Source organism: Pithys albifrons, chromosome 16 (assembly GCF_047495875.1).
Source record: "Pithys albifrons albifrons isolate INPA30051 chromosome 16, PitAlb_v1, whole genome shotgun sequence".
Lineage (NCBI taxonomy): Eukaryota > Metazoa > Chordata > Aves > Passeriformes > Thamnophilidae > Pithys > Pithys albifrons.
In genome coordinates, this window is record NC_092473.1 from 11,396,851 (window position 1) to 11,422,276 (window position 25,426).

Consider the following 25,426-nt stretch of genomic DNA (forward strand, 5'->3'; position numbering starts at 1 on the left):
CCTTGCAGCTGTATGGCAGGTCAAAAGTTTAATTTGACCATTAAAGCAATTTTATGAGGTACACAGGACCCACAGCCACAGCAACGATGCAAATAAAGGCTGATTGATCCGCTCTGCCGGGTGAAATGCTGTTCCCTTAGCAAGGAATGGGAACACTGGCACAAGCAGAGCAGAAAAGCCCGAGGACGTGCTGTTTGCAGAAGGACTGCATCGGTCACATTCCCCTCGTGCTTCTCCTGGAGCAGCAACCATCTGTAACACCTGTGCAGGGAGCAGCACAAACCCAGACTCACCTGCCACCCTTTCATCTTCTACTGGGACCTCTCAAAACAAAGGCCAGACAGAAATGAACTGAGACACTCTGTCTGCTCTGCATTAGCGGGTGATTCAACGAGTCAGTGTTTTCTCATTAAACAGCGTCAAAGATGTACTCCTGATCTCTCTGCGGTCACTTTTCTCCCCCTCCTTTGTCCAAAGACAGCTGCAATAATAAAAAAAGGATTTAGAAAACAACGGGGGAACCCCTGTTTTTTTTAGCGAGCCAATGGGTATTTTCTAGGACTGAACCAATCTCTGGAAATAATTGTCAAGTTCACTGTAGTTTTCCTGCCACATTCTGTCCTCTACAGTTGGCAGTCCTTGCTGCTCAAAAGAAAAATAACACAATAAACTGCAGAAAGCTATTTCATGCCATATCACTGCACAGGTGAATGAGTTTTATTTCAATATCATGGACTCAGAACCCAGACAGCAATACCTCGCCTATTTTTAACTTCTGCATTTCCTTTGGATAAGCTGTCTTCCTCCTCATCTCCTCTACTAATTCAGCCAGCTGAACTTTTCCATCTATTTGCTAAAGCACATTATAATCTGCTCAGGTTGTACAGGAAGGCAAGAAGGATGCTCATAGCACACCCATCCGCTCATTGCAGAATGTCCATCTCTGAGATTGAACAGCATGTTAAAAGCACTGGAAAATAAAAGTATTAGAAGTGTTTTCTTCTTTTTAATCATAAAAATATCTGACAAAGGTCCAAGATCTGACTGAAGTGTCTGCACTCTCAAAACTATATGAGGAAATCATCATTTCTAAGAGCAGCATCTCCCTGTTACTGTACCTTTGCTGTGATTATCCTTCACAGGGCTGAGGGGAACTGAAGTCCTTTCTGGCACTGAGATGTCACCAGTGAACTGGTTTGAGGCTGCTGAGCACACTCAGGTGCTGGAAATTTCACCCAGATTTCACCTGTTTAATGCCAGCCATTCATACACAGGGCCTGGCTTACAATCAGCCCTGGTATTTTCACCTGGTTTGGCTCTAAGCACTAAACACAAGTAAAACTTCAGAGAAGCTCCATATTTATTCTTTCCAGCATATCAGAGTGCCCCATTAAACAAGGACAAAAGATTTCCTTATGTAATAGGGATGCTATTTGTTATTTTTAACCTTATGGCAGCCAGGATTTGTGCCAGGTGGCATTCTGCCTTAACCAGGCAACTTCAGGAGGTTACATTCCTCACTGTCATCTCTGCCCCCTGGCACAGTTGATGGCCATACATGGTTTCTCGGCTGCCTGTTGTCATGCCTGTCTGTGAGCATATATTTGTGACAGCTCACGGAAACACCAGTCCTATTTAACAAGGTAAATCAGGATGCTGATCAGCCCTTTCCAGGATCCTGCAAGAGCTTCTGCTTCTAATAAAGGGTCCTGCCTTTGTGAAATACTGTTTACATGTATCTATGCCACCAGACAAACACTATCACTGTAGCTTCAGTTTTCAGTATGCCAAAGTAACTTTAAAACAGTTCTTTTAGTCCAATTAAGCCCACAGAAAGCAGACAAATAAAACAGTGACATCTCTCAGCAGCCCAAGACTGAAAACAAGCAGTAATGCATGGGCTGAGCACCTGAGACCCTGCAGCCTCCCAGCTCCCAGCGCTCCACACGCACACGTCACTGCTCGCTTGGCAAATTCCATCAGCAGCATCACTGGATCAGATTGGGGCAATTTCACGGAGCTTAAGCAAGCCTGGCTGATACAAAGGGTGCTGCCAAAGCCTGTTGTACCTCTAGACCAGGAAAACACAGCGCCAACCTCCTTTGGGTCCAAAGCAAAAGATGATTTTCACAGTGCTGCAGCTGGTCTGGCTACTTATAAGCAAATAAGAATGACAAATCCTATGTCCCATGGCTTACAATTTTATGAAATACATGTGGGGACAATGAGGAGAATAGAGGTAAGTTGTCACACCAAAAGGCTATGTGAAATTTCAATTAGCAGCAAATCTTCATTAAAAAAATCTGAATAACTAAAACTAATAGGGAATGTAACTGTACCTTCCTATGAATAGAAGGGTAACTGGTAATTTTAACTATGTGCTCTCATAATTTAGGGTGTTTTTTTCTTCTTCCTCTAACACAATCCCCTTTCATTCAGTATCCAGGCTGGAGGCACAGAGAGGTAGAATTTTAATTCTTCTGGCCATTTATATACATGTGGCATTTCTTGACCTTTAAGTATTTAATTCTGAAACCTATTTAACTTTCTGACGTAGGTGTTTTCGTGGGTTTTGTTGGAGAATGCCAAATATTTTCTGTATGTAGGGAAAAAAAAAGAGAGTAAGAGTAACTGTATGAGTGTTCTTCTGTTTGTACCCGAAGGGCCCTCCCTCTGTGTCTGTAACACCAGTTAAAGTGTCTTAGTAGCACAAGCTTCTTATTCAGCTTTGTTTTGACAAAGACAAACCACTGTTTTGCTTTGCCCTTCCCCCCTCCCCATTTACTCATTAGTTTTATTTAGTTTGCTATTCCCTGCTCCTTGTAGGGGAAAACCCTGTATTTAAAAAAAAATTATTTTAAACCACATTAAGTTGTTGACTATGTATGTTCTTATGAAGAATTTAAAATAGAACATAATTATAAATCACTGCTAAAATGAGCTTGTCCTGCAAAGGCAAGGACATTTAATTGTGTCCTTGTATGACTGAAATCACTGTAAACAACTAATATTCCTATTTGCAGGGACAGAAATAACAAGCTCATTCAGCTGTACAGAAAGGAAGACATAAAAGGAAACCAAAGGCTAAACCAGAATAAGCCACTGGAAAGTTTTATGTCAACAAAACTGGATTTAAATTAAGTAACATCAATTCAGTATTTTGACTGTAAATGAATCAGAACATTAAAACATGTTCTAAAGGGAACATTACTGATGAAACTTCTATGACTAGTTTCTACACCAAAGGAATAGGAAAGTTCCTACTTATTTCTTCTTTGCAGGATCAAAGCCCCACAGCAAAGTTACTTCTCTGGCTTCAGTGTTGCTTCATAGACCTAAATTTTGCAAATGAGAACAGCAACAGAACTGTAAGGAAAACACTGAATAAATGGCTATCAGTTACACACAAAGTAAAACAAACCTTGATGACATAATTAAGAAGTTCCTTCATAACCATATATGTATGAAGGAGTAAAATTTAAATTACACAATTTCCATTCTTACATTCTCTAATTTTCTGAATGCTTGACTTTGCAACTTAAATCTCTTTTATGATTGTTGTTTCTGACATTGACTTCCAGAAGTGTAAGTAGATTTCAATGTTTGCTACTTTGCCTTATTCAGTGGCAAAATTGAAAAAACCCCACACAACAAAAACAAAACCCTCAATCTCAAACCAAAGACGTGCATTTCTAAGCTGTTTGAAATGATGGGAGATGAATCAAGAGTCACCTTCCTTTAAAATCAAGAGAAACACAGTAGAGCAATTCTCCAGTGAGAGGAAATAAGGAAATAAACTACACATTCATGAGACACTTTCCAAATTGAAACAGAGAGTTCATTTACCCAGCAATTTTACAATGGTGATAACAAATTAAAGTTGTGGGCAGACAGCAGAGAACCAAATAGATACACAACCCATAGCAAGGATCAGCCATATAAAAGGGAACTTTTTTTTACACTGTCAGATTTTGAGTAATTAGTACTTCCATTAGAGGCACAGTTCCAGCTTTAAGCAATTCTAAGTAATTAATGTTCCTTTTTTTTGCCTAGAAGTCCTGACTTCAGCATTCTCTTAGGACATGCATTCTGCTAAAAGGAGCTCCACAACACAGATTAACTCAACTAGAAGACAATTAGCACAGGCAGATGAAGATGTAATTTGTCATTCTGCACACACTGTTACTTCTAGCCTTGGATGCAATTTTTATTAACACAGCAGACTGATTCACAGAGAGGCAGAGACACGATTTTGTTCTATCTGTACCACATGATTGCCTAAGCTACAAGTGATGCTGAGATTTGAAAATTCTGCATGACCAAATGACAAAACAAAGTGAATAAAGTGCCAATTATATCTTCCCATACAGCTTCAACCAGCTACAGGACTTCAGTAACCGATTATATACTTAATAATTTAAAATAAATAATTTGTAGTACACAATGAGGACCCACAGTTTTGAGTGACAAAGAAATCAAAAGTGGCAATGCTCAAACATCTTCAGAAACAACAAAAGTTCTTTGCTATATAAAATGCAAAGATAAACCCACAAAAAGACACTTTGAAAACTTCATTCATGAGAAATTCTTTTTTTGTCCAACAGAAACAAAAAAGCACCAGCTTCTGCTTGGAGTGACAGCAGCTTTTCCCCAGCTGCATATTCTCACATGTAAAATATTTGATCCAAGGATCTTTATGAGTTCACTAAATGTCAGGATCACTTCTTTTTATCACAGATACTTTTTACCAGCTTTCACACTGGAAGGTCAGTGCTATAAAGCTTTGGGCCTCAGGAAGGCTTTGGCTGTGCCTCCTCTGCAGCCCTCACCCAACTGGTGCCCCGTGGTACTGGCACAGCACCTGAGCTGCCAAGGAACTACCAGCAGCTCAGGGGAGAACCTGGACACTGCTGCTCAATTCTGCCCAAGTCCAAGCTGTGCTAAACTCCATCCCAGTTATTGTGCTAGAGCAGGGAATGCTGGTCTCTAGTCTTTTTTGGCTGAAAACATTATCTTCAAGAAGTCAGAAAGCATAAGGTATTTGTTATTAGTAATATATTTCATACTTTTAAAGATTTGTACTAATCCATGGCTGTGAAGGCTGTCAAATCCATTCAAATGCTTCTTATTGAAAAATCAGGCCTGCATATCTATAGATCCTCCCCTCCTTCACCTATCCAAATTAAAGCTGTAATTCCCAAAGACAGCCACTCTTCTAGAACACCGCGTACTTCATATAGTTGTTATTAGTAAAGTATGAACAATGTTTGCAGAAACATTAAAGAATCAGGTCCTAAGAAATCTGTCTGAATACCAATGTTATTAAATGAGCCCATCATCCAGCTTTTGAGTAACTAATGTCCTTGGTTTTTACTTGAAAGCCTCATTTTCAGCACACTTGATGCATGTCCCACATCAAACTGAATGAACACGAATTAACTCTTTTGGATGCCAATTACGAGAGAAATATGAACATACAAAATCTCAGGCTGGGTACAGCACAACACTTCTCATTGTAGGGTAAGTTTTGGTACAATCTGATGATTTCACCACATAGAGCCAAGGATTTGATCTACTCCCATCTGTGCATTATCTGAATATCTAAACAATTGCCCTAATGCATTTGAAAACTTTACAATATGAAAGAAAAACTAACAAAGCTGATGGTATCTCCAGATCACCATGTGAAGTCCTAATAAGCAACTGTGTTATACAATCCATGTTCAACAGACTGAAAATGATCTTTCCCAATCCAAGTGACATCCTTCTGAAGCTGAAAGTGATAGATTACAGCTGGCTGAGCACACACTGTACTGTACACTCATTTTAAAAGCTGCCATTGTAAAAGACCCCCTGGGCTTTTTGTTGGTTCCTTTGCTCTTCTTGTTAGGAACTGCAAAGTTCCTCTTATTTAACAGTAATTACAGAGGGAGATGGGAGAAAAACTAATGAGAGGGAGAGAGGTTTATTTTTCTAAAGACATGCAGTAAGATTAATAGCAAGTGGGGGAACCATATATGTTATTTTTATTTCATCAACTCAAAACATGATAAATATTCGCAATTGAAAAAAATTGTGAGTAAAAAATTTATTATTAGGATTCTTATTAGAGAATTATGTCTTTACAACTCATTTATACCCTCTGTATATGACATTCTCTTCTCTCCAGCAGACAACCATTAAGACACAAAAGAACACTCAGGACAGCAGTTGCAGAACTTGTCGTATTCGCTCACATTTCTCCAACAGGTTTGGGTCTTCTCCATCAGAACTATCAAATTCCTTCATAAAAGCTTCAGCTTTCTGCACAGTTTTCTCTCGTGCACCACCCTGAAGCCCTTGCAGATAATCCAGTAAAATGGTGAAATACTTGTCTGGAACCTTTAAAGAAAACAAATAAAGAAGAAAAAATCTGATTTATTTTCTTCCCTCTCATTCACAACCATGTCACAGCATTACCTGAAAGACAATTAGGAGACTGGCACAGCCTTTGGTGTTTGTCAATGCCCAGCTCTGAGTGGAAATGTTTCCTGCCAAGGTTGAAGCTGCCAGCAGGGATGGACCGTGGTGAGAGGACTGTCATGTGCTTGGATGGGCAAAGCATCTGAGAGGAAATGCTAAGCAGATGTGGAAACACTGATCACCAAATGCAAACAGTCCCTGACAGGGAGCTCAAGGCTGTGAGGGTTGGTGGAATTAAAAAAACAAAACACACCAGCCAAATCCTCCTTTTGGAAACACATATGTGAATCTTACTGAATTCGGTGAGAATTGCATGAATGTGTCTGAGGAAAGAATTTTGCTGGAATTATCCTCACCCCTACCCAAAAGTTATTTGCTTGCTAACTCGAGATGCCACCCACCATCACACACTTTGACAGGATGCTTATACAAAGGAATTGAATTTAATTTGAAAAACAAATTGAAATTCAGACATATGGAAATAATTTTTAAATCACGCTGCCTAGAGCTGATAGGCTGAACCAACATGTCTAACATTAAAAGCACTTTAGTCATCTATGGCTGCATTACCCTCGTTTCCCTCCCTTTCTAATTAACCAGTCATAGATTAAATTTTAGCTTATCTGGTACAACATACAGTTTAAATGATAATTGCCTTAATCTTGGCAATAATTTAGCTAAGACTTTGGAATGATTTATTCAGTATTTCAAACCAAAGTACTTTCAAAAGCAATAGGTGAACAGACCCATATTGAATCATATCTTAACTTCAAGCTGTGTATCTGTGGAACAGGTTTAAGCCAACAACAGAATACTTTTTGCCATGAATCAGGGGATATTAAAATGACCTCATCCTGCAAACATTTTTCTCCATGTTTAACTTTACACATATAACTTGACATCAGTCAAGTTAAACACATACGTAAGTATTTAAAGGATTGGAGACTAATTATTCAAGGGAGGTTTCAATTCTGCAAAGTATCAACATTTCAGAGAAGACAGAACTTCAACAGACACTTAATTTACAACCTATTTCTCCATCGACATTTGGCAGCAGAACTTTGATCACTAAAACTTCTATCACTCCAAAAGAAGAGGAAGAAAATATTCCAACACTGCCTTCATCAATCAGGCATATTACAAAGTAATAAATCAAAACTAAAGTCTGCATTCAGCCTCATAACTTGTACACTATGGAAAACCTTCTTATTCTTCACACAAACACTCCTGCGTTAAAGAAACAACAGTTACAAAAAATATTAATTTTACAGTGACTAACACTGAAATGGATGATATATGAAGTGCTGCTATAATATACAAATCAAACACATTTAAACATAATGAAAAATGTTGATATTTTTGAACATTTTTACTCGCAGTAAGCTGGAACTAATAACAGACAAACCCATTCAGATGCAAATGATTCCAGTGGGCCAGTGCTCCTTTAATGCAGATACTCAGCACTGAGCTTTTAAAGCTCAGTAATATTTCCATGTTTCAAACCTTGGACAGGTTATCTCTGTAATTTACAACTCTTGTTCTCAGACCTCATGGCATAGACATACCTGTGGAACTACAGTTATTACATCATTAAGCAAAATGCTTGAAGGGGCCCACTGAGAAATACTAAGTGTGCAGGCTGACATGTGGCTGCCTGAAGCCCAGAAAACATTTAGCATTTGGCCCCAAGGGTAAGTGCTCAAGCATTCAAAAAGCCTGAGTTTTCTGTTCAGCACAGCTCTGAGGTTTCTTTCAGCAGGAGCTCAGAGTTCATCACCCTGTAAGGTAACATCGTGTTTCCTCCTGACTTACACACCAGTCACAGCAAGGACTGGAACACACAAAGTGCCAGCAAAAACTTAATGAAATCCAAATTTTAGTTCTTCAAATACAGTAGTACAAAAGCAGCAATTTCAGGGGTCTTGGCAAGGTTTTCCAAGAAGGAACACAATCCTTCTTCTAAGATCATGTTAGGCTGGTTTGAAATTGGAGATCAAGATCTCCCACCACTCCTCTGGAAGTGGAAGTGATGCTTATGGGATTCTGTTATTATTCTTTTGTTAAACTGTTTTGACCTTTTCCTTGTTTCTTTTTCTCTCTCACACACTAACCTTGCCTCTGCTCTAAGTGGTAAGATGTACCAGAGCTGATTAAAACAGAAATATCCCAAAGTGAAATAACTCCTGTCCTCGGGGAAAGGAGGGAAGCGCTACAAAAGAGTAGCAGGAAAAGAACAGTTAGCACTTTAAAATTACTCTGTGTAGCTCATCAACTTTCAGACTTGGAGACTTGCAGATGCCCACATATTTTGCAAAGAAAATACAGGTCCCAGCACAGAGAACCTCAGCTCACTGCCACCAAGCTGCCTTTTGGGTTTCCTTCCAAGAAAGCTTCAGCTCCAGGCCTGAATACAGCTGATCTAGTGACTTCCTAAAAATGCTGTGCCAGATGACAAAGATCAACAAATGACCTAGTGTTTGTTTTATACTGGATCCTGGAGAAGTATACACACCATAGGTACACAGGCTTGGCTTGGGAGCTGTCAGCCAACCACCAGATAGATTTTAAAGGGACTTAAAGAAACCTTCATGCAGCAAACAACTTTAAAACCTCAACTTAATTCTTGCAGAAAGAGGCACAGCAGTACAGGAAACTCAACTCAGTCTTTTGCATGGCTTTTCAGTAGGCATCCAAGTGACACCATGAGATCAAAGATGTGGGTTAGGAAGGAAACTTATGTCTCCTTTTTTACTTCAGTCATGCTTGGATTACCAACAGATTTTATTCTGTAATGGACAGGAAGTTGAATTTGGGTATAAAAAAATACTCAAAAGAAGCTGGGTGTGGCCTCCCTACGGTCCTGATGGGGAAAGAGACTTCATCATATGCCTAATTATAAGCACTTGAACAGTTCTACTCACTGAATCTGGATGCAGATGTTCATCATTCCCTAAAGCTCATATTCAATGCTTCTCTTATTATTAAACTACAAAATATGTGAATTTAAATATATCACACCACTTCCATCAGATTAAAAAACAAAAGGAAGTTTCATTTCAGTGTTGAGAAATAAGGGGTTAAACTATGTTTTAATACATAAAACAAAGGCTACCTACTGTTCATTATGACCCAGTATATTATAACATAAACCCCAAAGTAAACATGTAAAAAAGTAAAAACATCTTTCTGCCAGCCAAACAACTTTTAGGTAGCTTTAAAGAGCATACATTGATTTTGAAAGGTTGATACAGGTTCTTAAAGGAGAAACTTAAAAACTGAAGACAGGGCAATCTGAAAACCACAATGAAATTTGTATTCTGCAACTCATCTTTTTAATGTATTTACACGATGTGAATGGTTTTGCCTCTATGAAACTCTGCTTTTAATTATCTGGGCCTTTAAAATATTTTTAACCGGAAAGGTAACACCCTCTGTCAGGTGACTGGTTTAATAGCTGCTGAGTAATTTGGGTCAGGGAGATTGGTATGAATAAATGTTCAAGTGCACATAAAAAAGTCAGCAAAACCTGAGTGACAATGAAAAGAGTCAATACGTAAGGCACTGTGCAAATGGGCAGATATTTGCTCTATTACACAACAAGATGAATGACCTGGAAACCCCACTCGATACCACGATCGTCAGGCTTATTGGAAATTCAATTTATGTTGTTTTTTAAGTTATGAAATGAATGGATTTCAGTATGGATGCAATCCTGGCTTCTGGTTATACTTTATGTTTTGCACAATCAACATCAGGTTTCACTTATATTTTAATGAGAAAGCTATTCTAACATCTTGGCAATGAGGCTGTACATCTTCTATGGAGCCAGAGATATCTGAAGCAATACGAGAATCATGGTTTACAGTATTGGGTTCCACATTAGGGAATTCAAATTAAGGATATGACTCAAATACTCAGCAAACTCTCGGTTTAAATAAAACATGAATCTGTTCTATTTATGCTCGACATACATTAAATATAAAAATCCAGCACACACAGGAGAATGATCACCAACAAAATAAAAATCTCAATGACAAGCAATTAAAAAGATTTAGTATCTTGTTTAAAACCAAAGTAATTTGTAAATTATTAAAAAATTATTAGACAAGTGCATGGCTAGTACTAGCAAGTTTTGGTTAATAAAGAATAGCTATATCTAATGCATAACACTATATCATATGTGTTCTGAGAAAAAGCAGCATTAATACAAACCTTCTCTTTATCATACATGTGCAGGAGAAGCCACGTTTGCCTTGTCTTTTGAAACTTCCATTCTTCTGGGTTTTCAGACCAGCTGTAGAAAATTAGAAAAAAAAATTTGCTTAAATGAAATATTGTGATATTAAAACATTCTTTATTCAGAAAATATTCCTTACAATGCCTCCAAGTGACTTTGCAAGCATGGCACGGAATTTGGTGGCATCGTGGCACACAGATACTGCTACACATGTTCTACAAGGCCACTTGGCTTCTGTGCAAATAGTGAAAGGTTATAGGAAGATATTACAGCAAGAAAGCTATAAATATTCCTCAGAAAGCACTGATTCCTTGACGTGCAGTACTGAGTCCCACTCCCAGCTTTGGCCAGTTCTTTATGAGAGGTCATTGCCCTCATTTGATCCACAACAACTGAGCACCCCAAATCCTTATCCCACTGCAGGGCTACCTGATTGTCTGGGGAGGTAGAGTGGACAAAGAATCAAATTTGGGGTATAGAAAGCTGACAATTCCCCATAAACTGAAATTTATATAAAATTAAGCAGCCTCTGAAGGACTAGAAGAAGACACTTGGGCTACCAGAGTCATCTCAGTAAATGGCTGAAGCCCATCACAGGTGGCTGTTCTAGAGCAGACACTGTTCATTCTTCAGGAGTGTATATTTAAGGCTTGGGTTTGTCTAAAGGTGTAACTCAAATATTTATATTTACAGGACAGCAAAATGTTTTCGTTTGTCTCTCTCTCACAAGAAATACTTCAACACTGTTCAAAGTGAGAAGGCAAAACAAATAACATCTGCCAATGTTCTTTGGCTGTTTAGCAAACACATTTTAAACACACAACACTTTAGCTGAGTTAAGATAGCACATTTACATACATCTTGAACATGTTTTTAAAGCTGGTATATTCTGTTTTAGATGAAGAGACATTTATTTCTATAAACAAAAGAGCAACCCAGAAAATCTCACCATAAAATTAAGATTTCTTTTTAAAATTATATGCTTGAAAACTAGCATCCCAACATGTACAAAATCTGACAGCACACTGAAATATCATTTAAAGAAAGAAAAAGATAGCCAAGGAGAAAATCCAGAAACTTTTGCACTTAGTTTATCTTTCTCTAAAGAAAAATAAGTCTCCAGAGGGTAGAATGCAAGGTGCCATTAATCTTCCAGCTTGTTTTACACAGCAGTAGAGAGCACAAAAATCAATTGAAAAGCCAGATGGGTATGAGAATTAGTATTGTTTAAACACTGTAAAGCCTAATAAAACAAAAGAGTCCTCATCTTTGGTGAATGCTGCACCAACAAAAACATTGTTCAGTCAATTCAATGAAAGAGAACAAAATGAGACCACAAATTTGTAGAGAGAGGTTCCATGGGAGCCTCTGAAGAAAACTCAAATTAAAAAATTATTGCCTTCAAGTTTCAAATTCAGGATAAAAAAAAACCAGCAACAGCTCATTAGGGTTATTACCAGCTAAACTTAATAAAAGAGTTGGTAATCAACATATAAGGTAAAATCAGACAAATAACAGTAAACCAGGAAGGACATCAATGACCACGATATATCATCTTTTACATGCTCAAATTAAATCTACAAATGAGTTGATTTAGAGGCGTCTTTTGGAACATTGCAATAAACAGGCAGAAGTTTGCAAAACAAATATTGCACAAAAGCAGGAGACCAAAAAGCTGACTGACAAAACTTAGAGAATTAAATAAAGAATTCTTATGGGGAAACCACCCTTCTCCCATCGCCCAGAAACCAAAGTACTTGCAAAACAAAGATAATTCAACTCTTGGTGTCACTTTGCCTCCCCAGCAAGGTGCCCAGCTGGACAACAACCAATGCCAAAATGACACCACCTGTAATGTGAAGTAAAAAGGGCTTTTCTTGTGGGTGCAGTGCATGGGGCAAACAACAACCTGTTCATTTCCCCCCAATTTCTCTGCCAGGAAAACACAGCAGCTCCTCACTGAGAAACTGGGACTCCTGCAGTAAGTGACTGAAATTCTAGAAGTTCTTTAAAACATAAAAAAACCCAAAGACAATGACTGTGCTCGTTGTTCTTTTAACCTTTTTTTCTATGAGGCTCATCCTCAAGAAGAAGAAGGCAAGTGTACAATTCTTTTTTACATTAATTAAGCCTGGAAAGAATTTATATTATAGTCTTTGCAAGGTGACAAGAACAAGCTGGATGACAGACCTGTGACCACATTCTGTGAAAACAATCCCTCTTCTAATGAAAACCTTTAACATATGTTTGTATTTCTCTAAATTATTCTACATATTTAGACATTTGCAATATCCATTGGTTAGATCTGTCACAGTGTACTCTGAATCTTTTATTCTCTGCTAATTTTATGTTTCTATCACTTACACTGTCACCTGAGTACTGTTGGCATTTAAAGTTTAAAATAACAGTCTGATTTCACTAATCTCCCATAAAGCTATAGGATGTTAAAATATTTTTATTACCTAGTTTATAAACAACTGAGACCAGCAAATGAGTGCACTATAAGGTTAATTGCTCTTATTAACCTATTACCAAAACCATATGCTCCCTTCTACAAGTTAAGGCAAGTCGTTGCACTCCTGCATCCAAGATCCCATATGGACTTTCACTCCAGTGAATTCTCTTGTAGAAACAAACAAAAGTTTTAGTTTGTCTTCCTGAAAGGTTCTGCTCTATATACACCACAGTAATTCATATAAACAACAAATACTTTAACATAATCAACTGCAGAAAATACGTTTATGCCCATTACAGCACTGGAGCCTTACAAATTATTTCTTTTGTTTTGTGCTCTGTCCTATTAGAACCAAACACTAAATTAGTATGGTAGGAGAAAATAGTATTTTCCTTAATAGACTATGGGTATACTCATATTTTCAGAAAATACTCCCAAGTTTTTAACTGGTACTGTGTCCATGGCTGTATCAACTTCTGTTTCTCCCCCTTCAGGAACATGGTCCTTCTCTTGACCTGAATTCCTACCAAACTATGGTCAAAGCACTCTGGAAAATGGATGCACAGTCTTTAATGCAGATAACATGAAAGTTGCTCCCTGCAGCTGGATCCCCCGACAATTATTAAAATAAAACTTTTCCACTGATTCCTATGACTACGACAGATTTTTCCTACTCCGGTGACAGCTTTAAAATCTATGGAAAGTGTCACTCCATGACAAAGTGAGAGGGGTGTCTCCTTTTATCAGGATGACATCTTAAGTATATTTTTAGAAATGGTCAACTTTGAAACTACAGAAGTTCAACCTTTGGAACACAAGAGAGGACTCATTTCGCTGTGAACATGCAGATAAGCTTCCTTGACAGGCTACAGCAGGAGAAAAGGCTTTTCCTTGTAGTGATTAAATATACAGAATAGGACCAACTACATTACAGTTAAAAAACCTCTTTTTATAGACAATCACCACCTCTTCCACAGTTTGAATTAATTTGGTAGCCTCTAGAATTATCTATGTCAGAATCTAATATAAACCATGGAATTGGATGAAAACTATACATGTGTAAAATATATATTTTTCCAGTGGGGCTTTGGCTAATTTTCCATATATTGTACAAACACTAATTGCCTTCTTTATACGTGCAATGTTTGAATCTTTCTTATGAGCTCCAGCTCATTGAAAAAAACACATTGGTTGACTTTACTTAAAGCAAACTTGAATGTTTGTGCAAATGATCTTCCTAAATGGCTTTGAAATTGAAGAGACAGAGGAAATGAATCAAATAAATCAAGTGGCTTTGAAAATTTTACATTTGGGCTTTTGTTTTTCACATGAGTCTCCTGAGGAAAAGCTGCCCAAGATTCTCCCTAGTCTACCTCATAAATGACATTTATTGCCTACAGTCATCTCACTCAAATCTATTCCCCAAACATGGGAATTCGGGCAGCATAAGTAGCCAAACAGAAGACAATTGGTAGTGGGCAGGGCAGGGCACTCTTGGGTGGCCTGGTAGAAAGAGATGGGGAAGGGAAAGTAGTCAAATTGGTTCCAGAAACACTGTCAGAGAAAAACATTATTGTTACAAATTGGATTCAGGAAGCCAACGCAATGCATCTGCTCACACTACTGGCCAGGACAAAACACTACAAAGCTGTCACAACGGGTAAATAGTCAGTGTGTAGAAATGCACTCTGCTGAGAACCAACTATTTTACTAATCCAACTTGAAAAAAATTATGGGGTAGGAGACAAGTCTCAAGAAACCAGACAGGCAGGCAGAGATGTGAGTGCTGATAACCTTCCAGAAGACACAAGAACAGGCTGCAGGCTGAATGCAAGGACACCGAGACTCACTGACACACACTGCTCCACTCTGTGCCACTGATGGGCCAGTCCACCTTGGATACACCTTCATGCCTGGGGATCTATCCAAGGAAAGGCAGACTGCTGCCAAATTTAGATTTCTCCAGCATGTAGCCCAGGCTTAGTATCAGGGAATTAATTTGAAAGGTTTCTCCAGCCCTGGGGACCTGCTTAGAGCGCAGCGTTTCCTGTGACTTACCCATGAGGACTCCTATGTCTGACTCCCTCAAGTTTCCCCTCAAAGGAGGGGCAGCGCCATAGGGCTGCTCAGTGCACCACATTCAGGGCTACATTGAAAATATCTACAGAAAACATTAAAAACAGCATTGTACAAAAAAAATTGTCACATTCCTCCCACCTTGTTTATCTGGATACTTCTCTGTTTTGATACAGCAGTTATTCATCACCCTACAACCTGTCTTTAAGGATCACCTGTTCTCCTACATGCCCCCCAGGGAAGGCTGAGCAGGAGTTAGGGCACATGATTAAGGCCTGCAGGAATCAAATTAGGCACTTACTGCCCAAACTCTCTGCAAACAGCATCATTTCTGCCCTATCAGTAAAACGTGGATAACAGGTGTTTCCTCAATAAAGAACAACTACCCCTTAAAAAATTCCCTTAAAGATACTTAAAGCCTTGCTGAAACACTTGGCACTCAAGGGATCTGCTTCAGTATTTCCACAATGCAATATATACAATAGCAGCCACTTTAAAATCCCATGCACTGGAGTTTAAGGCAACTCACTGCCCTTATAAGGTCCCAATTTGGAAACTCTGCACACCGAGTCAGTCCAACGGTGAGCACAACACACATGTGGCCAACAGGTGAGCACAGGAATGCTGCTCCTCAAAGAGGCTCCCTGGGACCACTGGAAGCAGCATAGAGGGAGCAAAAATTTGGCATGAGCTTATTCTTGTGGGAGAAGAGCCATTTTATGGATGGAAGTTTTATATGGATACATAAAAAAGTATATGGATGGGGATGGAAGTTTTATATATGCCCTATAGTGCATAGAGTGCAGTAGGAATAATAATCTTTTGTCCAGTTATAACACATACAATTATTTAAAGGGAAATGTAGAAGTGTTTATTTTTATTGGGGGTATTCAGAGTTCCTTCTGTTTCTCTCAGGGGTGCTTAAATGAATTTAGTTTTACAAAGATAGGTTTGAATGTCTGGTTTTGCACCCAGCTGCATGCTCAGAAAGCTGCCTCACGGTGCACCTCAGCACTCAGTGCAAGGCAAGAGAAAATCTAATTTCGAGCACATGTGATGCTGATGTTCCTCATTTAGGAAAAAAAAGTAACTAAAATTTAAATTCTAAATGGATTGTCAGAAATTAGACTGGAACAGCTGTAGCTGAAACCCTGGACACACTGATCTGTGGCAGGACCCAAGATCCAGACATCAGAGACAGTTCTAGCCTTCATTTTTAACCATGCTTTTCTCATGTTATTGACAAGTCTTTTTAATTCCTCATGCAATTCTTGGTGAAAGTTAATATATTTACACTAATGTTTTCAAATCCAGTTTGCAATCTAATTAAATTATGACTCAGATAAAGGTTTTCCTTATTTTCCTGGAAGAGAACACAAGACACTAATGGAGCTCTTTTGCCAAAAGAAAACTTGCTAAAATTGTCAACAGATTTTAGAATCAGTGCCACATTTTTGGTTGAAAATCCTGGCACCGTTTCTCAATCTGTGGTTTAAAAACAATTTTTAATATATTCTTCCATCTGGTTTAGACACAGCGTAATGACTTTAGACTTGTGAAAAGGCAAGAAGAGGAAGCTTTTTCTTTTTAATTTAAGAATCACACATGCAGGAAAAAATAAATGTGCTTTTTAGTGTCCCATTTTTATCCTGATGTCCAAGATAAGGACAGATTGCATCTGATTGTGTTTGTACAGCAGACAGGTCATAGGATTTTCTTAGAAAGTATTTATAAAGCAAAAGGAAAGGGCCTTTGTGCCATAAAGCAAAGTTTTGATTGAATCTACATAAAATGTTTATCGCCGCTTATCTTTTATTATGTGTACTTTTATCACTTGCCATTATTTGTAATGTTTTATATTATATTTGCATCCTGAGGCTTTGGCCAAGCTCAAAATCCCCTTCCTCCCCCACCACAGGCTCTGTTCAAAAGCAACATGAGACGTTCCCTTGAAGAGCTTCAAGTATAAACAGATGAGACAGATGATAAGTGGAAAGAAAAGTTGACCCAGAGAATTGCAACAATGCCTCCAAATCATACAGCAGGTCGTGAGTAGAGCTCCTGTCCCTTACAGCTGGCACAGTACAACTAGGGAATCTTACTGCGATTCAACTTCTCACAGACACCAACCTACCTGCAAATGCCAACAGCATTCCACTGGGAAAAAAACCTTTACAGTTGCTTCAAAAACTATTTTCCTAATACAGTTATTTAGTTACTGGTAACTGCATTGGTCTGCCTGCAGCAAAATTGCAGTTTGATTGGAAAAAAACCCAAAATAGATATAGATATGTCAGTAGTAATGTGTTGAGAACTTTCTGTTGTTTTCAGTAATAATAACAGAAAGGTCAGCAGCAAGCTTGAAAGCCCACAGCTACTATTACTGTATTACTAAGCTAAATGTGCTTTTTATTTTACATAAATTCATAAAAAGAACACAAAGCAGGAGTTGAATTATCACAGAGGAATAAAAATTAGAATTTGAACCCTTCACAGCCAATTTGTTCTGCTCCTGCAAGGAATATTCAGCCAAGTGCTATCTCAAAGCTGTGCTGATGTCCCATCTCCTCTCCAGATGTCCATCTTTTCTTGCACTTAATTCTGGTCACAACGATGCCTGGACCAGAAATAAGGGAAAGGGAAAATGAAAACAACTGTTATGCCTCCCTCCCATGAAGATCATCCTGGGGGGTACGAGGAGATAAAACAGGGCCCCATAGTCTGTATGAAAACCATGTAAAAAGACAGCTGCATGTAAAATCATTTTCCAAAGTTGGCAAAAATCCAGTTATATAAATGCTTTCTGAAGAACAGATGACAGATATGCTACCAGACCCAGAAAAAAAAAATATGGCCAATTCTCTTCTCCTTTACCATTACACCACATAACGTTCAACTGTGGTACAGAAAAATCCTGCCAAGGCACAGACTCAAGCTGAGTAGTTCATTTAGATTGGTTTTCAAATTTTAAATCAGCTTCTAAAACTTTTAGAGGTTCTGCCCCCCAGCATCTCAAAGAAAAATAAAATAGTAGAAGAGATTAAACAATAATAAAAAGGAAAAAAATTAATTTCTTAAACTGCTTGTTACTTGTCAAATGAGAGATCTGAAGAACATGTATACTGAAATCAGGCTGAAATCACGACTTATGACTCTTGATTCCATGTTGCTGGGAGAGGACTACAGAGCCTACAAGAAAGAGGGAGAAAGGCTTTTTCAAGAGCATTAATTTGGATACCAGCCCCAGATGCACAGTTGCAGCAACTACATTTGCATGCTTTTTTTTCATCTCAAATGAAATACAAGTATTTTTATTGCTGGCTAATCAGACAAAGCTCATCTTTATTACAGGAAGCCCCACGCAGCCCTCTTCAAATAATTCATTACACAGATGGCTTTTAAGACACAACATATTTGAGGATATTCTGGACCAATAGCAAGAACATATATAGAAGTTAAAAAAAAACAAGGATATGTCAACCATCCTTGTCATTTTTTACATCCCAGTTTGGACACCCCACGGCTGCATTCATTAGGAAGTGTGGCAGAGGCGGATGGAGAGCAGAGTGTTGCAGACCCCTGGTCATCTGAATTTCTCAAGTTGTAACCTTATAGAATGATTTACTCTTCTTTTTACAGAAGAGTTTTAAAAAGGGACAATATCAGTATCACGATCAACATAAAATGTGTATCAGTTGACCGCCCACTCACATTTTTTTGATTTAGCTGAGATACTCAGTTATCTCTCACTCCATAATAAAATCTGCCACTGCACAATGGTGCTCAGGACAGTATCAGATTCCTCTCTTCTAATACCCTATGACATGTGTTGCACTACTAAGATTTTAAGTAATCTATGCTTAAAGAAATGGATCTGTCAATTACTGCTTCCTGCAGATGGCTCTCACTCCAATTCAATTTCATTCATATAAAAGCAATTACTGATACCTTTTTGGGCATCATCATATTAATGAATGTGTGAAGGAGGACACAAGTTTTATTAAGGATCTAGTTTTATTATTTCAAAAATATTTCTTGTCATTCTAACTCTGGTTAGGAAGCCTTGACAGCTCCCTGGAGCTAATTAATAATCATTGCCAAGTGCATTTTAAATTTTAATTTTGGCTGACTAGACTAAATGATTCCCTAGAGCTACAAAACTACTTGCCACTATTACGAGTATTTGGGCAATAGATGAATAGTTTGAATGTGTTGGAGGAAGTAAGTAGTGGTGTTAATTCTCCTAGATCTAAATTTTATGACACAGAAAAAACATAAAACCTTCCTTTTGCATTTCTGCCATGTCAAGAACATAGTCTAAACGGAAGAAGATGGGTGAGTACAAAATGCCTTTTCTCAAAGCCAGAAGGGGGGTTAAGGATGAGATGCCTGGGCTTGGAGCCAGGAGTGAGGCAAGGGCTTTGGAGAGCCAGGGCAGAGCAGACTTCAGAAGCCGGGAGAGCAATCTGCGCCTCACACTCCTTCAGTGCAACCCCACTGAAATGACATTTTATCAAAATAAAGTAAATAATTCCTGCAGTCTGCTTTTAGTTAAAGAATATCAAGAGGTAGTTTGTTGTAATACTGAAATGGTTATCTTTCTTATTCTGGTTTGATTTGACCTGAACATTGCACAAGTTTCCCCCAAGACAAATGGGAGAGGTCAAAGTTCTTGTATGAGGTTTTGAGCACTTCGGTGAGGACTGAGAACATCTACCAAACTTCAGGATACAGTTCTGAAGCAGACTGGCCTGTTCTTAAAGACTCCTGAATCTCCCTAATATACCTCACAAGATTTTTAAAAGTAATTTCAGATGAAATAATATATTAAAGCTGCTTAATTATTCAATTAGATGTAATCTCTTTTGTATAATACCATGGAAGGATGAAAGCCGGATCTCAACGATAAATATCTAATGGCTCCATTTAATAAACTGTTGAGAAAATTCATTTATACTAATTTTTCTTTTACTGGAAATGAGTCACTAAGAAAGGAGACGTTAAATTTTCTTAATCAGGTTTGGAAATAAAGATATTATTTTACGGGAAAGAGTCAGGCAAAGAAATCTTGATTATTTTGCCCCAGTATTTGTGGATTTAACATGTGTAATCTAGTTTTCCCCATCTGATGGATTAGTTTACAGTCTAACAGTTAATTACTGCTAATACAATTTACAGCTTTGACAACATACATGTGAAAAATTAGAAGAAGTTTAAACATCCTATTGATAAAATTATTAATAAATAAAAGCAAACTAAACTTTGGGGAAAAAAATCAAGTCACCAAGAATGCATGGGAAGCCTCCTCAGGCACATGAGAATGAGTCATTTTAAGTGCCACCAACCTTATCTGATACAAGATCATATGCAGGAGGAAAATCTTATATATGTGGCTGAGAATAAAGTGGTGTCTGTAACCTCCAGCTGGTGAACCTGGGAATGTTTGTTCCCAGTTTTACCAGCAGCAATGAAATGGAGTAAGGCTGGTCTGGTCACCTGCAGCAATACCATGCAGGACCCCACCCATGGAAGACAGAACAAGACAGTGGCCTTTAGGAGTGTCTTGAGACACCACTACAGAACTAAATCCATGCAAACTTGGCTTTCAAAATAAGGAATTGAAAAAAGTCCTGCAGGTCTGATGGGAGCACAGTTGGGCACAGGGCCAAAGAAAACAGAGCTGTGCTCAGATGAGAAGAAGTTATGTCTAGTTTTCCTCATGTCACTTGCCTGAAAAGAGACCTTTGGATAGTACAAGGACTTTGAGTCAAACTTCATTAGTGTTTAATTTATCCATCTAAAAAATGGGGTAACACACCAATTTCTCAAAGGCTGCCATAATGAGAGTAAAATAAATTAGTGTCAAAATATTTTTCATTTATTTTGTCAAAATACAGTTGTGATACACTATCAGGAAAGGCAAAGTGGAAAAGCAAATTATCATTACTACAGCAGGGAGCAGACAGAGACAATATGTTTAATAAAAAACATTAAAATCCCTTTAAAGATGGAGCTGGTTAGTTGATAAGGTACTTTTCAGCTGATACTGTAAATGATAGATGTCAGATGAAAGCATTGGTGAATGCATGTTAATGATGCTATTAAATACAGTATTTCCATATAACAATGTTTGAACAAAATGCCCAAGTAAATATTTTGACAGCTTTGTTTCACACTGAAAAAATGGTAGAAGTGTAAAGAGGCAGAAGGTTTCAGCTTTTACTGAAATATGCTTTGAAAGGTGCACTTGTGACCTTCAATAAAATTAATTCAAATATTTAGAAAGACAAATAATTTGATTTGGCATCACAAAGCAGGATTAGAGTTTCCTAATCTATTTTTCAGTTTTTGTTAAATTTAGTGACCATTTATGGTTATGGAAATTAAGAGAAAAAAATCTCTTTCCTATGCATAAACTAAACAGCACAATGAGCAGATTCAGAAAGATGGAACAGCTACTGACTCTGACTGAAAAAAACTTAGCATGGACCTGAGCTTCCCTTGCTTCCCCCTCTCAAGCCATACATTGGTGCTAAGCAAAGGGGTGAGAAAGCTACTCCAAAACCATTCCCTATAGAAAGGGGTTTATCCAGAATAGTATGAATAGCTAAATAATAAGAGTTTAGTTCAGGGAAGGTTGTGTTAGTCCAGCTGCTTTTCCAAAGCTCACCTGAATGAGTTGCATCACAAGCATTTACTAATTAGACTGAAAAATCATGCAATCAATGGTGTTTCTAAAACTTCCCACTTCTGAATGAGTCAAAAGTATCACAGAAATACCTGCAATATCTGAGAACTTCCAAATATAACTAAGCTGAAATGTCTTAGAGCCCAACATTTTAGAATCTTCAAAGGAATCAACCTCCTGTTTTGGCTCTAGAAACCAGAGGTGGTTATCCAGCAAGGTGAAAATGGCAAAATACATCCAAAAATATTTCTAAGCATTCAGGATCTTCACAACGTGATCCGCCACTATGGAGGACTTCTCAGAAATTATCAGACTGAAATTATTTTACAAAGTAATTCTGTCCATCTCGAGCATTTCCAGGATAGTATTACAGATACCCAGAATATATTACTAAGGTTTGTTTTCTTCCCAGAAATTCTTGACAAAAATAGCTAGGATTGGCTCTGAGCCAGCTAAAGTTGCCTTTTTTTTTTTTGTTCTTACTTTTGGTTGTTGTTTTTAGATTTCTGTAGTAAATAATACTATCATTTGTCAGCATTAGCTTGAACTGACAAGTTTATCTTCAGCAAGAGCTAAAGAAGCCTCAGTGCCTGCTCTGCTTCTGGAAGTGTTGTAACTTATAAACCAGCTCCATGCAGTGTCTGAGCTCATTTGCAGAGCCATGACTTAATTCAGGATCATCTGAGCATTAACCTGGTTATTCAGCTTCCAGACCTGACTATTCCTGCAAAGGCACCTTCCTCTGTTCAGTGCCTGTGCAGACATCCACATGGCAAAGCTGGACTCACATGGAAGAGCAGCAGAACAAAACTATTGCCTTTTTTTTTGTGAACTTATCAGGGGAAGCCTGGATCACTCACTCTGGATAGCTGTGATATTTATAAGTGGAAAAAGAGAACAATTCATGTAAGGAATAGTAATCTGCATGAACCCACTAAATTAAGGGTAAGATATTCATGTGCTTCTTGCAAAGCAGTGAAATTGTTGTACTAGAATCATAAGAAGCAGCTAACCCAGCAAGAAGTTAATAACAGCTTAAAAGCAATTCCTGCACAATCTGACATCCTGTGGATGTCATGTGGGGTTAGAAAAACACTGGCATGGCTCCAGCACAGTTCTGCTTATCGCCTGCCATCAAGGTACAGAAAAGTGAATCCAGAAGTCAATGACTCCATCACAGGGAATGAAAATCATCAACTCAGGCTGCCACCAGACATCTTGATTAAACAGGCAAAAGCTGTATGGTGCTGCTACTGAGAGTATAACGTGAAGTTACAGAACCCTAAATGCACAGTTTGAATAATCAGATGACAATGAGAACACCTGGAAATGGGTACCACAATGCCAACTCTGAAACGAGAGCACATCTGACTTGCTGCAGCCAGGCTGAAATAGGATGAGGCTCTGTCCTTTGACAGTCTGTGAAAAATGCATGACATTAGAGTTGGCATGGTCATGCCAACATTGTCACAGAAAACTGAGTTTTTAGTATTCAGCAGATTCAATGTGAAATCTCAACTCAAAGATGGCTCCAAGGTGAGTCCAATGTTGTTGCCCACAAAGCAAGGCCAGAGTGACAGGAGTAGGAAGGAATCAGACTCATTCCCTTCTGCATGAAGTTGGAAGGTGGCTCCAGCTAAACAGCAAATGTATTTCCAGAAGGATCACAGACACAGGAGCTCAAAGAAGCGCACCAGAGCACATCAGGGCCTGGGAGGAGCAGTAACAGAAGAAGGATCATGGATGTATCGCTTCACTGAACAGGCAGTGAGATTGGGAAACCCTACACAGCCACAAGAAGGATGGTAACACCAGGGTGAGAGAAGTTATTTACCAAATGTGGGGCAATACAATAATTTAGAAAACCTTGCTCAATAACAGGTTGACACAGCAGAACAATTTCTCATATACCCTAACTGCAAGCTTTACCTTCTACAGAAGATAATACGCTTGAGCACCTTTACAGAACAGCCCCAAGCAGCACCAAATCCGTGGAGTGAATATGTCCCCTCCACCTACCCTCACAAGAATAACTGCTGGCATATCAGCACCCTAAAAATAGGAAAGGTGTGGGTATTGCAACAGAGAGCTTTATAGAGCTTCTGAGTAATGGCAGAGCTGCCAGGGAAATGCAAACAAACCGAGGTGGCTGCATCAGATGCCACTGAATGTAACTGAAGTTACACAAGGGAGTGGAGGATAATGATAAGGTAACTTGCTCTTAATAAGACGAGACTCCTTTGCCACAAACAGAGACAGTGGCTGCCTTTAAACTGAGGAAGATCTGCTCAACTATTAACATCAAATGGAAAACTTGCAGTTTTACAGACACACTGAGGTCAAGGAGAGGAACCCCACTTAGAGGCAGGTCAGGCTCTGGCAGAAATTAAACAGTGAAGCAATATAAAAAGTTGGAGAAGTGCTAAAACAAACCCATTGATCTCTAGAGTATTAGAAGTGCAAGCCTTTGAAATCAGATAGCAGCAAGTGGCTGCCCAAGTTCATAGAAAACAGCCACAGAACAACGCCAAATATAAATTTATCCTGTATCTGACTCTGGATTCATGAGGCTTCTTATGGATCTAATGAATATGACAAAGTGACTAAAAGCATGTATGAATAGAATAATTACTTCCATAGTTAATGACTGCCTCAGAACCTTTAAAAAATAGCCCTATGATGATTATGCAAAACTATCCTCCATCACTATTCCCCTAATCTTTGAGAAAAAGCTGCTCTTTCAAGACACCTTAAAGCCCCAGTTGTTGGTAATTCAGGAACACCGCTGTGCCTAATTACAAGAGTTTCTCTTAAGTTCACACACTATTTTTGTTACTGGCTAATTAAGATTCATCACTTGAGCAGTACTCCAATATTTTATGAAATTCAAGATAACTGATGAGTTTATATATATATGCTGCACCTCCCTATCAGGAAGGAAACTCAATCTCCGACCTGGAGGGTGGGGGAAGGAAAAATGACACAGTGTTAATGTTAGTTGCTATCCAAACTAAGGAGTTGGTCTCTGGAGGGAGAAAGAAAAAACTGTATATGTTTAGATTTCCAGTGCATCAGTTACCCATAATATGTAAAAGCTTAAGTCATTAATGGCAAAACATCAACATCAGTGCCAAGTTTGAAATTAGTAAAGATTTAGGCCAGCAGCAATGAGAATGATTTAAATAAGTCCAGAATCAAACATCACCAACCATGGTTAAAAAAGTACTTAACCCTGAGAAGAAAAACAGCTTCAAATTGTTATGGATCACCAAAGAAAACTGAATCTGACACAAGCCCACTCAATGTACTTTAAAATTAGAAACCAGTTTTCAACATTAAGGAGCGTGGTTCTGTTTGCACAGAAGTTTTGCCAATCGAGTCACCTGCCCCAAAAGGGGCAGGATGAATGGTTTTGTGATTTCCTGAAGGGTCACTGTCATCTCAGCTGCTTGGCCATAAATCTCAAATGTTGCTGCCCACTTTACAGACCAGGACAAGCCACTCCCAA

The 25,426-nt window shown here is 38.4% G+C and overlaps 1 protein-coding gene across 2 annotated transcripts in view; it reads right to left on the reverse strand.

Annotated features, from left to right (window-relative positions):
* Positions 1-3,652: 3,652 nt before the first annotated feature.
* The window catches only part of CHLSN (cholesin), a 122,191-nt gene continuing 100,417 nt past the window's right edge, over positions 3,653-25,426 (reverse strand). For both annotated transcript variants that reach the window (XM_071571025.1, XM_071571026.1), the window contains 2 exons: positions 10,675-10,756; positions 3,653-6,381 (listed from right to left, as the gene is read on the reverse strand). In XM_071571025.1, the coding sequence (XP_071427126.1) occupies positions 6,199-6,381; positions 10,675-10,756 (265 nt within the window). In that variant the 3' untranslated portion in view covers positions 3,653-6,198. The remainder of the gene's footprint in view (positions 6,382-10,674; positions 10,757-25,426) is intronic.